General features: G+C 39.5%; 1 protein-coding gene across 1 annotated transcript; it reads right to left on the reverse strand.

Annotated features, from left to right (window-relative positions):
- Nucleotides 1-12,979: 12,979 nt before the first annotated feature.
- Nucleotides 12,980-15,734, reverse strand: LOC127161393 (membrane-spanning 4-domains subfamily A member 4A-like). The gene is made up of 4 exons (XM_051104159.1): nt 14,422-15,734; nt 13,912-14,028; nt 13,432-13,506; nt 12,980-13,293 (listed from the first exon to the last, which is right to left on the reverse strand). The coding sequence occupies exons 1-4, from the start codon at nt 14,596-14,598 to the stop codon at nt 13,225-13,227; spliced, it is 438 nt and encodes a 145-aa protein (XP_050960116.1). The 5' UTR covers nt 14,599-15,734; the 3' UTR covers nt 12,980-13,224.
- Between the last annotated feature and the right edge of the window lie 390 nt (nt 15,735-16,124).

Consider the following 16,124-nt stretch of genomic DNA (forward strand, 5'->3'; position numbering starts at 1 on the left):
AGCATTCAATGCTAAAAAAGAGGAGACACCAGTATAAATATTGCAAATATCATTTTAAATCTGAATACTTTATATGCACGTAACTTTGCTTTGCATATTTACTGAGATAGTAACGTTAAATGTTATAATATTTGTATTTTATTTTTTTTTAGTACAGTATATGGTACTATAACAAGGTTTGGTGAATTAATGGCTCATGATGGAAATACTGGCTTTTTTAAAATCAAAATGACATGCAAAAATGTGCATATACTATTTAGAAAATATGCATATAAGAAAAAATTTAAATAAAAAATGTACGCAACCCAAATTTACAAAAACATTGAAATGCTCTGTTGACTTTCACCTGTTGTGTTTTTCTCAACGGTTTCAGGGAAGCATTCATGTGAACCAGATCTTATGTTATTTACAGCAGCTCATTGATACACAGCCATTTCTGTTTGTAGCTGTTATTTCAGTATCACGGTTAGTGAATAAGACTGAATATTATGTAATGAAAATATTTGCATAATTTAAGTTTTCTGTTTAGACAGCACAAAATTTGTTGTAATCCTTCACAGTCATGGACCTTTAATATAATCCACGTTAACCAAATAATGCTGAAATCTGATTTCTTGCCTTAATATTCTGAGGAGAATCTGAGATAAAATAACATTACATTATCATATACAGTGCCCTCCACTTATATTGGCACCCTTGGTAAATATGAGCAAAGACGGCTATGAAAATATCTGCTTTGTTTATCTTTATGATCTTACATTCAAAAAATTCACAAAATGCTAACCTTTCATTGAAGTAAAACAATTAAAAGTGGGGGGAAACTTACGTTATGAAATAAATGTTTTTCTCATATGCATGTTGGGCACAATTATTGGCACCCTTAGAAATTATGATGAGTAAAATATCTCTTAAGTATATTCCCATTCATATTTGCATTTATTTAGCACACTAGAATGACTAGGAGTATGATATTGTCCAGCAATAACATCTTGTTTCACAGGATTATAAATATGAGGAGCACAAAGGCCAAATTTCCTTAAACATCCATCACAAGGAATAAAACCAAATAATATAGTTCTGATGTGCAGAACAAGATTGAGCTTCACAAAATAGAAAGTGGCTGTAAGAAAAGAGCTAAAGCATTGAAAATCCCAATTTCCATCATTAGGACAATAATTAAGAATTCTAATCAACTAAAGATGTTACAAATCTGCCTGGAAAAGGACGTGTCTATATTGTCCTAATGCATGGTGAGGAGGAGAGTTTAAGTGTCCAAAGACTCTCCAAGGATCACAGTAGGAGAATTGCAGAGATTAGTTAAGTCTTGGGGCCAGAAAACTAAAAAAAAAAATTTGAACAGCCCCTACGTCACCACATGTTGTTCAGGAGGGTTTTAAGAAAAATCCTCCTTGCTCATCCAAAAACAAACTCCAGCATATTCAGTTGTCAGACACAGCTTGAATTTCAAATGGGAATGGCTTCTGTGGTCAGATGAAACTAAAAAAAAGAGCTTTCTGGCAGCAAACACTCAAGATAGGTTTGGTACAAAAAGTACCCCATGCCCACGGTTAAATATACTGCTGGATCTTTAATGTTGTGGGCTTATTTTCCTGCCAGAGGTCCTGGACATCTTGTTCAGATACATGGCATCATGGATTCTAGCAAATAGCAACAGATAAAAAATCTAAATCTGACTGCATCTGTTAGAAGTTCTATAATGAGCTGTGGTTGGATCTTCCATCAGGACATTGATCCAAATCAAACATCAAAATCAACACAAAAATGTGTCACTGAGCATAAAATGAAGCTTCTGCCATGGCCGTCCCAGTTGCCTGACCTGAACCCTATAGAAAATGCGTGAGGTGAACTGAAGAGAAGAAGCACTAGCATGGAGCTGGGAAACTAAAGGATCTGTTTCTGTATGAAGGAATGGTCTCTGATCTCTTGTCAGGTGTTCTCCAAACTCTTCAGGCATTAAAGAAGAAAACACAGAGCTGTTATCTTGAATGAATGACATTGCAATAATTGGGTGCCAATAATTGTGGTCAACATGAACTACAGAAAAACATTTATTTCATTAAGAGATTTTCCCCCTGCTTTCCATGGTTTTACTTAAATGATAGGTTAGAATATTGTGAATTTTTTGAATGAAAGATTAAAAGGATAAACAATGCAGATTTATTCTTACAGCCACTTTTTCTCATATTTACCAAGGGTGCCAATATTAGTGGAGGGCACTGCATATTATTTTTTTTTATATCATAAGGATTCAGTTTCAGTTAATAAAGTAAGTAGTTTGATCTCTCTATAACCAGATATTTACATTTTGATCTACAATTTGCTAATGAGTTTAAAATAATCATCAGTTTTTCCCCCATTCTTTTGTAAAATGAAGACCAAGATACTAGAATTTATCCTTGAGAATATCACAAATGCTTTATAGTTTATTGTGAATTGAAAGCTCTTTACTGTACATATAAGAGCTCAACGGTAATAATAGGTTTGGGGTTTTGATAGCTCTGCAATTCACCCCTTAAATTCAACACATATCTGTTATTTATATTTGATTTCTAATTTAAAATTCTATGATTGCAGCGTGGAGACTTTTGTTTTGGTGTGGTGACGTCATAAGGCTCCGCCCCAATCCTCCATCTGTTATTCAGCTGAAGAAAGGTGTGTGCTTTGAATTATTTAAATCAATATGATAAATGTATGTAACGCTTAAATGAATTATTACCGAGTGTAACACTGTACTTTATCTAGGTATTTGCTTTATCTAGTGATATTATTGAAGGTCATTTTGTGAGTAAAACTCATCCACTCAAGTAACAGAAAAGTGCGTCTCATTTCGCTCCCTTTATTGTAATTCAGTTTATCATTAACATGAATTCAGTCACTAGCGATTAGTGATGGAGAACAGGAGCTTTTTAAAACTTTTTCGAGTCATTTGAATCAAATCCATCGCAATGACTCTGCTGACAACGCACACTGACAACACCTGCTGCTCAAAACACTGTAAATGCAACGAGAACAACAAACACAAACATGTGTAACGACATATTTTACAAAAAACAACTGCAAATGCTTTAATGAAAGTGTAATCTGTTAAATGTAATCTACAAATCAGCAAATACCAAATATAACTTTTAATTAAAAAAAAAAAAAAAAAAAAACTCATATATAATTGTATGCTATTTATTGCTAGTTATGGTTGGTTAGTATAACTCTCACTCTGGCTGACTACTGAACTACGGAGCTGATTGAGCCACACCCAGATATTTAATATGGATTGTTTCCTGTTATTTATTCTAATCTTAAACAGGACAAAGTGTCCAAACACACAAAAAATATTATATAGATTGAAAAAGCATGCAGAGTCAAAGATGAAGATACTGAGGAACAAACAGGTTAGTTTTTATTCTCAGTGCTGAACTTCCTGATTATTAAAAAGTCCAGCTCTATAGAAATGATTATTTTTGAAAAATATCATAATTAAAGTGGTTTTATTTGGACATTTGTTTTTATGACATGTAAGGGCGGGTGTTATTTTATTGATTCTGTTTCAGATTTCCATATTTTTTATTGATTCTGATTTTTATTGATTCCTATTTTTGACTCCAATATGGTTAAAAAATCAAGTCAAACATTTAGATGTCAGACATATTTATTCTGTCTTTTTACAAAGCATTCTGTTGCAGCTGGAAAACATGAGCAAAATTCAGCAGCCTACAGAACACTTAAGCCTACAAGAGGAACTTTTAACCAACAGTTTTAACAAAAATACCAGAACAAAAACTAAGAAGCGTTGAGAAGTATTAGTTTGAGCGTGAAGTTGCTGGATGAATGAATTTTATGTTAATTTTATTTTAATTTAATTTATGTATAAACTGATGGATCAATCTAAATCTACTGTACAAAGAAATCAAATAATCATGTAATGTCTAGTAAAAATTGAGATTATTTGTGATTTTTGAACAAAATATATGGATATAACATGTTTAAAAGTAAATTGATCAACAATCTATTTTTTTTTTTTATTTAATGAAATCTCATTTCATGAACATTTTTAACATGGACCTATACTTTCATTAAAATGCTTATTTCTGCTATTGTAGACTCAATTTGTAAACGTAAGTGATTCATTTATATTTTAGATCACAAGATTAATGCAGATGTAATAGATAACATTTACAAAATTAGGCCATTATGTTCACCCATCAGTGCAAATGTTTCTTTATGTATTCAGGCAAAAGAATGAGGTTCATCTCTGTCAGTAAGTTTGTGTACTGATTGTGTGTGTGAATACACTGATGAATGGTACGCAACAAAAAAAACATAGGTTTTTGGTTTTATTTCTCATCAGACAGTATTGTCACGGGGTGAAGAATCACACGGCAAGGATGGCTCAAAATAAAGACCCCGGAGGGTGGATTTATTTACAAGGTGCAAAAGTGAACAGTTTCAAGGTGGGTGCTGGAGAGAAGGAAGAGCTCTTGGGCAATGGCCTTAGCAGTAGCTTTTCGGAGTGGGACTGCTTCTGGGTACCGGGTGGCATAGTCGACGATCACCAGGATGTGCTCATGCCCCCGGGCAGACTTAGGCAACGGCCCCACTAGGTCCATCCCGATGCGCTCGAAGGGCACCTCGATGATGGGCAGTGGAATCAGCAGACTGGGGGAAGGCTTTCTGGGTGAGGTCACCTGGCAGGTAAGGCAGGCTTATCAGAACCGCTTCATCTCGGCCTCCAGGCCCGTCCAGTGGAATTGGTTGCGGATCCGCTGCACAGTGTTTTCTACCCCCAGATGACCTGCCATGGGGTGCGAATGGGCCAGCTCCAACATCCATCTTCATACGGGGCATGACCAGTAACAATTTTTCCTCCCCCCTTCGCTGGGCGACACAATAAAGCAGGCCATTTTGAATTAGGAAGTGCGGGAGAGGATGGGGACCAGACGAGCCCCCTCCTGTCACCTGCTGAAACACGTCATAAAAAAGGTTAGGATGATTTGGGAGGGGGACTCACCATCTCTCCCGCAGTCCGAGGTCAGAAGAACGGGCCACTGATGTGGTCCTCGTGTCAGCCTCCGCCTTTGGCGGCTCCCTCTGGGGCTGGCAGTCTGCGTAGCGGTGGCGAGCAGGCGGTCAAACCTGGGCCAGTCTCTCCCGAGCAGCACAGGTACAGGAGGTCCTTCATTAATCCCACTTCGACCGGCCAGGCGCCGGGAGTGGCTGAAATCGTTACTCTTCGAGCGGGCACTTGTTGTGTATCTCCGTGTACACAGGTTATGGGGAGGATGGCTTTAGACTCCCCCGTGGGGCTAATATGTGTGGCTGTACCAGGCTGACCGCACTGCCAGAATCCAGGAGGGCACGAAAGGGTTTCCCGTTGACCTTCACTTCCGCCTCTGGGGCCCCCATCGGCAGGTCGATGTGGACAATGCAGCCTACCAGCCAATTCCGTGTGGGAGACGCGGGGACCTCTGTTGGCATGAGCTCATCCCGTGGTGAGGGAGCCGCCGGCCTGCTTATTGGACGCGGGGTGCCCTCTGGTGCGTGTCGCTCCTGGACCAAAATGCGGTGCTCGCTCCCCTGTATCCTAATGTTGGCCCGCATCTGCCAGCTCGATGGCCTCCACGAGCTCCAGGGTGGTGCTGGGATTCCTCATGCCGACTGCCCAGTCTATCATCACGCGCTCTGGTACCTTTCCGGCCATGGGATTCCCCTCCAGCAGCCAGTGCTGCGCGAGGTTGATTATGTCAAGAGGATTTTGAATGGGTGGATTCCTTTATCAGCGTCAAAACACCCGTGGGAGGGCTAAAATTACCATGCTCCAATATTAATATTAACAAATTTCAAATGGACAAATTTCACACATTCACAAAATTAGACAAATGAGAAAAATGCGGAGAGCAGCCGCTTTTGTTTCAGAAATGGTAGCCTCAAGACCCTGCAGAACACTGTGGCTTTGCACTAGAGTCAGGAGTGTAGGAAATACATTGTGCTTGGTACATTTAATGATCATCAGTGGGTCGAACATTTTCGTATGCAATGCCGCACATTTAATGTAAATTGTGGCCACTATTGGTTTGTCAATATTAGGTCAGTAGGTGGAGAGAAGGTAGACCACATGTGTGTCTACACCCACACGGAAATAACCTATATAAACATATATGTTTTAATATAGGTTTTGATATAGGTTTTTAATATATGTGACATATATAAAATTGGCCGAAAATTGGCCATCATGTATGACAGTTGCCAAAGTGAGATATGAGCTAAAATGACCAGATCCTGCCATGAGCTATATAGGAGACATATCTTGTATGTACATATAGGGCTTTTTTGTGGATATAAAGAAGCAATACAGGAGACCTATATGGCCTGTATATGCACATATATGCACCTCAATTTTGCCTATATGTGGCATATATACGTATGTATGCAGCATATATATTATCATATATGTGCATATATACTGCATATAGGTTTCATATATACGCATATATCCTCATATAGGTTCTTTCCATGTGGGGCACCACAAAGACAATCCGATCGAATGCGCTTTCGACCACGTCTGGAAGCTCAAAACATTTTACACCTGTATTTAGCATTGTCCACTTGTGATCGGATAGACGAAAACACGTTAATACCAGGTGTAAACAAGGCCTGAGCTCTGCAGGTTCAGGTATGCATTAGTTAACTCTGAGAATTAAAGGAATAGTTCACACAAAAATTAAAATTCTGTCATTAATCACTCACTCTCATGTCATTTCAAACCTGCAAGACTTTTGTTCATCTTCAGAATGTAAGTTAAGAAATTTTTATATAATTAGAGAGCTTTCTGGCCCTGAGAGACACACATATAATGTAGAACCTGAATGCACTACGCTTTGTCTACAAGCAGAGGATGATGCGCGCTCTATGCAAGTTGTTGAATTATGTGATGTTTTATAAACAAATTTCGGGAGGAGCACGCGCAGATAATTAACACGGCCAATTTATCATCAGCAATTGCACTCTCTATCCAGTCAGCACAAGAGAGAATCCCTATAAATAACTGAAGCAGTCTTACTTTCATTTTCTCTCGTCTTTCAGCATTCGGTTCGCTCCTTTTGCTACTATATCACAGCCCCAAATTTTCCCCGTCCAAATAATGAGCTCTATACCCGGGATTTTTCGGATCCTCCGCAGCAATCCCCATGATCACCCCTACTCCGCCAGGCTCCAGGCTCCATCGCGGCCGGCCAGCCACACAATTTCCCCGACGCCGAGGATTAACCTCACCTCCACTGCCAAAACTTCAAACTTCCCCGGTATCCTCATATCACTCGGCCGCACCAACAATTCCTCCGATCAGAAAGCGGACCGTATTTAAGCCCGAGGCAAACGCTTATTATTTCCGACGCATCATTCTCGTGGAGGGTAAACAAAGCGGATCCGCACGATCTATTCGTTACCCTGAGAATCAGCCAACCCCGCTCCTAAATCCACTCCAGCAAACTTGCCTTGCTCGACACTTGCCTTGCTCGACACCGCCATTGTCCCATACAAGACCGGGCTCTTCGCGAACATCAGGTCACAGCAGCAGGCCTCCAACGAGCATGGGCCGCGCCCAGCGCTCACCCCACACACTCGCTTCCCGCTTCGGCTCAGCCTTCCACCGTGGCTCTTCTGGCCGCAGCGCCGTTTGTAGCCGGGCCTCTAGCTTCCGTTTCTAGATGCTAGCGCGAGGCTGCCTCTGTTAGCCGTGCAGGCCACCTGTGTCGCCAAACAATAATAATAAAAAAAACACTAATGGCAGTCACTCGTTACTAAGAGTCATCGTATGTTAATGTCATCACGTAACCGTGACGCAATATGCTGAGAATACGCACTGAAATTACTTAAACTTTCTGTACTTTTACCAGCACTTTACCTGCATTAGATTAATTTTGTTTCTTGGATAAGACCAACAGTGGAAGAGAGGAGTTTTACTGTTGATCACGGCGGACCAACAGTAAATTAACAATCACGGGTACAAACTAAAAGGCATATCATACATAAACAACTATTGAACAAGTGCATCCTGCAACTTAATTCATATGTGAAGTGCATACTGCTAGGCACCTCTCAAGTGTCTAAAGTTACCAGTTGTGTAATAAATAAATAAATAAATAAATATAAATAAAATAAAATAAATAATTAAATAAAAATGCATGACTTTTATCATTTCTACTTTTAAAGGTTGCCAAATAAACCGTTAAAATAGCTACACTCGTTGCTAGGGTAGTCCGAGAAATTGCTAAATTTGGCAATAAAATTGCTAAGTTAGCAACAATGCAGGCTTCCCGGACATTTCAGTATGTCCCGCCAAAAGTCACAAACCATCCCACTTCCCTGTGGCCTACAGTAGCAGAAGCAAGCACAAAGCTGCCTCCGCTCACAACGCAGGCCCTCACATCTCAGACTTTTCCATCTACTACCCCTAACCCCTTTTCCTTCCAGCGGCCTCCAGCTCCCACAGCAGACACCAGCACGAGGATGCCTCTGCTAGCAGCGCAGGCTACACAGACTTCCAGCCTTTTGCCCTGAGTGTCACAAACCCCATGGCCCATGGCTACAGCAGCTGAAGCAAACGCAAAGCCGTTTCCGCTTGCAACACAGGCCCTCGCATGTCTTTCCTCCTGTTACTTCTAGGTTGCCTCCAGTTGCAATACAGGCCTACACATCTCAGTCTTTTCCTGCCACTCCTAATAATCCCTTTTCTTTTCCAGTGACCTCGAGCTTCCATAGTAAACGTTAGCGTGAAGCCATCTCCACTAATGACGTAGACCCATCCACAGCCTTTCCCTTACCCCACTCATGCCCGCAGCCCCACTATCCAACTCTAGTGTGAGGCCGCCTCCACTAATGGTGCAGGCTACAATGCCCGCCATTCCCTGTCTCCCCCTCTCTTCTTCAGCTATTGCTCCAGGGGCTGCCCCAAGCATGAGCATGCCACTGCAAGCGGTTCTGGCAGCTATCTTTTCTCCTCTCCCCTTGCATGCCCTTCTTTCTCTTTCACTTCTGCCATTCCTTACCCATCTCTCCAAATGCTCTTGCCTTGGAACCAACCCTTGTAGCCAGCAGCATCAGAAGTCTTTAGAAGCCAGAGGCCTACAAAACCTACATGCGGTCAGACTGCTTCCATATCAAAGAAGCTCACCGAATTCTCATCAGACGACCCCTCTAACACCAGTCTATCCCCGTTCACTCGAACCTTAGACCCGCCATAGCCATCCCCTTTAACACCACCAAACCACCCATAGCAGCTCATCTACACTTCAACCATCCCGGCAGTACCACGCTCCCGCAAGGTCCCCCCCCCCCCCATTTCCCCACTGCCACAGCAGCACATGCTTCCTCAGAAGCCACTTTCTCTTTTCAGATACTGCAGCAGTGCCCACTTCCACAAACCCACATCCTCTTTCCAGATGCCGCAGCGCTGCCTACTTCGGTAGAAGCCACATTTTCTTTCAGATGCTGCAGCAGCGTCTGTTTCCGCAGAAGCCACATTCTCTCTTCAAGATGCCGCAGCAGTGCCTGCTTCTGTAGAAGCCACATTTTCTTCCAGATGCTGCAGCAGCACCCGTTCTGTAGAAGCCTTCATTTTTTTTCCAAATGCCGCAAGCAGCACCCACTCCCGCAGGAGCCCTTCTTCCGTATTACGACCCACTGCCCCAGCAGTGCCTACTCCCACAGGAACCTTTCTTCTGTATTTCCCTCCCAGTGTCGCAGCAGTGCCCGCTCCCGCAGGAGCCTTTTTATATATTCTACCGCAGCAGTGCCTGCAGGAGCTCCTCCCGTATTTTCCCCCCATGTCTGCTACTACAACCAATGTCCAGCATCCCTTCAGCCCAAGCTAGGCAAATTTTGGGGGGTTATCTGGCTGCTGTCCTGCGATTTATTAGCCTTTTGGGGGAGCACTTATTGGGTTCGGGCCGAATGCCGAGCTCGGACCCCTCTCCCTGGGCAGGGGGAGTGCCCCGGGTTCGGGAATTATTACAGAGCTCGGAGCCCTCTCCCAGACAACACGCCAAATACGCATAACTTTTAATCTGTTTATTATATGTAAGTGTGAACTCGTGAAGTGATGTTTTATTAACAAATTTCGGGAGGAGCACGCACAGATAATTAACCCTTTCACTGGTGAGTTTAAAATATTCTTTCTGACCCCCCAGAGTGAGTTTTTTTTAGGCGACCGTTATCTTAGAACGTTCCCTTTATTGTTTCCATGGTGACGCGTCATGATTGACACCGCAGCCACTATAGCGCTGTATGACAGACGTATCGCTTTTATTTCGTTTTTCCTTTTTTTATTCAAAATATTCACACACTTGCTTACCATGTCTTCAACTATCTGATATTCCGATTCACGAATACGTGTAATTGAGTGTATTTTGCCGTTTTAAAACCTTTATAAATGATCTGGATCGTGATCTATAACGTGAGATGGGCGCCGCCATGTTTGTTCGCGCTGCCGTTCAGATTCCTGTCAGTCGGATTTACAGCACGTAAATTCACCAGTTTCTCCTGAAATACATGCAAGTAAGTGGCTGGTGAACTGGGAAAGGAATGGAGTGAATTATGTCGTTACTTACACTACGTGTATCTGATATGAATCAAACACGTCGGCAAATTATACTTGAAAGGATTGTTATTGCTGCTTCCATAGACATCCGTGTGTATTTTACAAACTCTAAATGTATTGTTTTACTAGTACTTATGTGTATTTAAATGCCTGAAACCTAAAAGAAACATTAAGTCGTTGAAAACACTGCACAATTGTGATTATATTCTACCGGGGGGGCGCTTATTGGGTTTGGGCCGAATGCCGAGCTCGGACCCCTCTCAGGAATTCAGGAATTCAGGAATTATTACCAAGCTCAGAGCCCTCTCCCGGACAGCACGCCAAATACGCATAACTTTTACTCTGTTTATTATATCTAAGTGTGAACTCGTGAAACAATGATTGTGCTTTAGGTCTTGGTGTAGTCTTTAAAATGGTGCTAAAGTGGGCATTCCCTGGATGCCCAAATTGTAGAGCATCCGGGTTCTACATCAGAACACCGGCTCCTGCATCAGCACCAACACACGCGTTGTGGTTCTCTCCTGAATGCACAGTGGAGACTGACACAGAGAAGAGAAGAAATTGGTGAATAAAGTCATTATTTTGTTTTCTTTGTGCAGAACAAGTATTCTCGTAGCTTAATAAAAATTACAGTTGAGCTACTGATGTGACATTTTAATGATGTTCTTAATACACAACAACTTGGACCGTGACACAAAAAGGCGGCTTTTAGCTAGTTTGTGATACAAATCCACAGAAGAAGAAGTTCTTTTTGATGTGAAATGGATGCTGATTTGGCTGCACTGATGGTTGCTCGTGTAGTTGTTGTTAGTGTACTGCATAAGTTGCATAAACTCAGGCAGCAAGGTGTTACTGCTCATCACAAAGACTGATTCAATGATGCGGTTGGCAATTGGACCTGCCCAGTGACTCACCATCTGCTTATGGTAAGAATAATTTTAAATGATCACACTTGCTGTAGACTTTGTCTTTCTTGTAAAGCCTTTGTATGAACTATTGGCTAGAGAAATGCCATCAGTGATCAGTGGTTTAGTGTAGCTTTTTTCAAAAGTCACAAAAATGTTTCGTTTACTTACAACCCCTGGCAAAAACTGGTAGTTGAGTGCGCCTTTAGCATCCGCTGTCCTCGGTGGCAGATGTACCGCCAGGTCATCACAAGAAGTCCAGAGGTTGCAAAGGTGTGTGTGCAGGCCATATGCGTGTTGCACACCTTCCTGCATTTTGAAGACATTGGAAAGGGGGAGAAGATGCACACGCTGAGCTGAACCCACCATTGAGCAATCTTCAGCTACTGAGGCCCTGAGAAATGCACCAAGAATGGGCTCCAACAGTGCCACCCGTAGAGCAATCCAACAAGGAGCTGTAATGTGCCTACTTGTTTTCTACTAATTCATTCAGAATTTGTGCATATTTTCACAGGGGAGAACATTCAAAGGTCTGGGAATGGGAACTGCTGCCTTATCTTAAGCCTTCTTTTGTTTTTTATCTGCCATCTCTATCTTTCTGTCATTTTTTTTTAAAAATACATACCACTTTGATGTTTACTCTTTATTAAAATCTTACTTCAGACATTAAATTCTGCAAAAATAGTTTGTTTATGATGGAAAAAATACATACAGTCATGGCCAAAAATATCGACATCCTTGCAATTCTGTCAGTAAATGCAACACTTCTCTCAGAAAATTGTTCCAATTGCAAATGTTTTGGTACTCACATGCTTATTGTTTTTGTTTGCACTGCAACAACACAAAAAAAGAAAAACAGAGAAGAAAAGTCAAACTTGTGGCAAGTAACAGGTGTGTAATATAGTAATCACACTTGCAACCAGTTAAAATGGAGAAAAGCTGACTCAACATTTGTGTTGTGTCACACTGAGCATGGAGAAAAGAAAGAAGTGTAAAGAGTAAATTTGAGAGAAAAAAATAGTGGAAAAACATGGACAATCTCAAGGCTACAAGTCCATCTCCAGAGATCTTAATGTTCCTGTATCCACTGTGCACAATATCATCAAGAGGTTTACAGCCCATGGCACTGTAGCTAACCTCCCTGGACATGGACAGAAGAGCAAAATTAATGAAAAATTACAACAAAGGATTGTTCGGATGGTGGATAAAGAACCCCGTTTAACTTCCAATTGACGACCCCTTGTAAATCTTTTCACACCCCCCAGGTTGGGAACCACTGATCTAGGTGATGTCAAACATAATCCTGTCTTATATCTGTTTATATTTGTTTACTATTGTTAAAGCAAAAAAGGCTGAAGAATGAATGACACATTTCCATCACCCTTGTTTAAGAAACACAATTTTTCCTTTTAATCAAGACATGAATTAGAAATTTATTCTTACAGATTATATGGTATGAATCAATTACAGATATTCAAAACAGTCTATCCAGTCTCACTGATGATTATGCAACGTTCTTGACTTAACTAAAAAGAAAATCATGAAATAGCATCTAGTCTTGAATAGTTTTTGTTTACACATATGAAAATGATGAAAGGACATTAAAGATAATTGACAGGAAATCATTGGGAAACCCACAAAAGCATCACAAACAACTGCAAGACCAAACTTTGCCCACCTTTTTTTTTTATTTTCTTAAATTATTAATATTTATTCACAATTATTGTATTTAGGTTCTTCATAATGGTGATTCATGGAAGAGCTTCTGGCCACAGGTATCTGCAAGAAAAAAATACAATCAGCTTCCTTGCTTATTAATTGATTATTAAACAGTTGCACCCATTTTTGAGTGCTTTACACATATCCGGTACATACACACTGAACATTAAAGCCAAACAATTTTTAAGCCTCTCTTACCTCTGAGCTGTTAAGCTCATGATCAGGCCTGATATCAGAGGGCTGTGTAGTTAAAACATGTGGAACAAACAGCATCTTTGAAAAAATGCACATATAATGTTTTATGCCTTCTTGCTGTCAGATGGTATAAATGCAATAAAACTGGCAGACAGTTCCAGTATTACAGGTGTTTAGTGTTTACTTTAAATGCATTTGAAAAAAAGCAAAAGACAGAAATCCTTGTCTACACTTGTCCTGGTGTGGAAACATGCTTTCATCTGGATTTGTGAAAATAATTTCACATAATTTATACATTCACATAATTTCCAACTTTTGGTGGACAGAATTATATGTCAAAAGCTACAGTTTTAATATTAACTAGTGTAGAACGTCAGACAAGTTTGTATCTTGTAGTGTTGATATATCTATTATGTACATACATATCTGAGGGGTTCAGCTAACAAAAAAGCTTGGGAACCCTTTACTTGATGCATTACTCACCTGAGGGGGACAACAACAACATGACACTTTACAAGCAAATGCTGACAGACAGATGGAGATGACAAACTGAAGTAAGGTGAATAACAGCAATACACCACTGATTACCCTGAAGAGAGTCTGAGAGAAAAATCAACATTATCATAAATAATAATTGACAAAATAATTAATAATTAGTATTTAAACTGGTACACTGGCTGCTCAGCAGTCAATGATCTATTATTCTTAAGGTTCATATGGTAATATATTTATTGATCAAACTGGACTGAGTTTAACTAAACTCAATTAATGTATATACAATTAATGTATAATGTCAATATTTTCATGCATTGTATACTATTTCTTTGTATTTTCATGCAAAGTAATAGTAAGAGATCTATACACAACTTCTGAAATGTTGGGAAAAAGACTGGACAGATGAGTGCAGATTAAGGCTTGACTTTTGACAAGCGTACTGACCACACAGTGATCTTATTGTAAACATAAATATGAATTTAAAAGTTGATGACATACCATATACGTCTCATAACATTGATAATAGTTGCAGTAATGGTAAATGTACAGCGGTCCTAAAGCCAAATCCAATGAAGTTAAAATAAGGGCAATGCCTGCAGTTAAAGCACTGAAAATGTTCATTACAAGTGAACCGTTCACCTGCAGGCAGAAAACCAGCATACAGTTATTTAACATGCTGTGTTAAAGTGATAAAAATAAACTACTTGACATATTTTAGTTAAATACTCATCAGGGTCCAAACACCAGTGCCTTATGTGGATTATTAAGTGATACAACTGAAATGCATTAAAAAATTAATAAAATAAAATAAAATAAAATCTATCTGGCTACTTTCTATAGGTTTCTATGTAAGTACTGGTACTTCTGATTGGGCTGAGACTGGAATTTAGCAAGTTTGAAGTAAAAGTATTTGATGGACGTATACTCAGGAGAATTCACTCAGTATCATTATCTCATTTTTAACCGAGATGGCTTTTAGCTGGTTTTGCATCTGAACTCTTCATGTACACTTAAGTAAAAATGTTTACTGTCCTAATATGTGTGAACATAAGTTTTGTAGGTGAACTTATGTTAACATGTAAATTTAGATTAACTGCATGTCGTAGGTCAAATTTAAATGAGTGTAATTTTCAATTGCAGCTGAAAATTTTATATGTCCAGACATATTTATAAGGTCCCTTTTATTTTTAATACATAATTTAATACATATGGCCTCCTAACTGTCATCTGTAAATGATTGTAATGAGGCACACAATGATAGAATTCCAAGAAACAGTGTTTTAACAAGTAAATCCAAAAGGAACAAGAAAACCCAGGAGAAAGACTACACGAATACCAACATAAGCCCTATTCAGACAGCAATTGTTTTTCATAGGGACGGAAATTATTTTCAACATTTATAGGGGGTAGTCTGTGATTTTATTGCTGTCGGAATACAGAATATTGTCACATGCACAGACTGTTTTGGTTGTTTATCCCAGGGGTGTCAAATTCCTCTTGAATCCCAGGTTGTGTATATTACATATTTGTTCTCTGAATTTTAAAATCATGAAAGGTCATTGTTAATTATCTGTTTGTTGGAAGCTAAACTTGTAATTGCATGTTCTTAGTAAAAAAAGAAGAAAGCCATGGTGTGTTTCAATGGATAAAGGGGATGACCTCATGCCTTGCCTATTAGATTAGCTATTTTTTTGAAAAACAAACTTCATGTATTTTCGTCCATCTGGAAAGTGTTCTATGACTTTTTGGAGAGTCTATATGGCAGCAGCAGGTAAGCAATACAATTTTAAAATGTGTATTTTTTTTATATATAGTTGTATACGTAACTATATCACTTATAATTATATACAAATATAGCATGTCTATTTCCCTACTTTTAAACAGGATATTTAAATAATCAAATAATAAATAGGATTATATATTATAAAACATGCTTGAAATAATAAGAATACAATTTACATAATAATAAGTGATTTTAATACATTCTACACAATAATAACAAATGTATAAATAAAATTCAATAATTATTGGCCATGTGAGCAGTGCATTCCCGAGTTCGTAGGATCACAGAACTTGTCTCTCCACTGCGAATAAATTGCCATCCGAAACCACAAGTTTTATCACTAAGGTGCCATGTAAATGTTTATTTTTCTTATTTTTTTATTTTTTTTTAACAGACGTCCACATGAGAAACAATTACT

Source organism: Labeo rohita, unplaced genomic scaffold (genome assembly GCF_022985175.1).
Source record: "Labeo rohita strain BAU-BD-2019 unplaced genomic scaffold, IGBB_LRoh.1.0 scaffold_633, whole genome shotgun sequence".
NCBI lineage: Eukaryota > Metazoa > Chordata > Actinopteri > Cypriniformes > Cyprinidae > Labeo > Labeo rohita.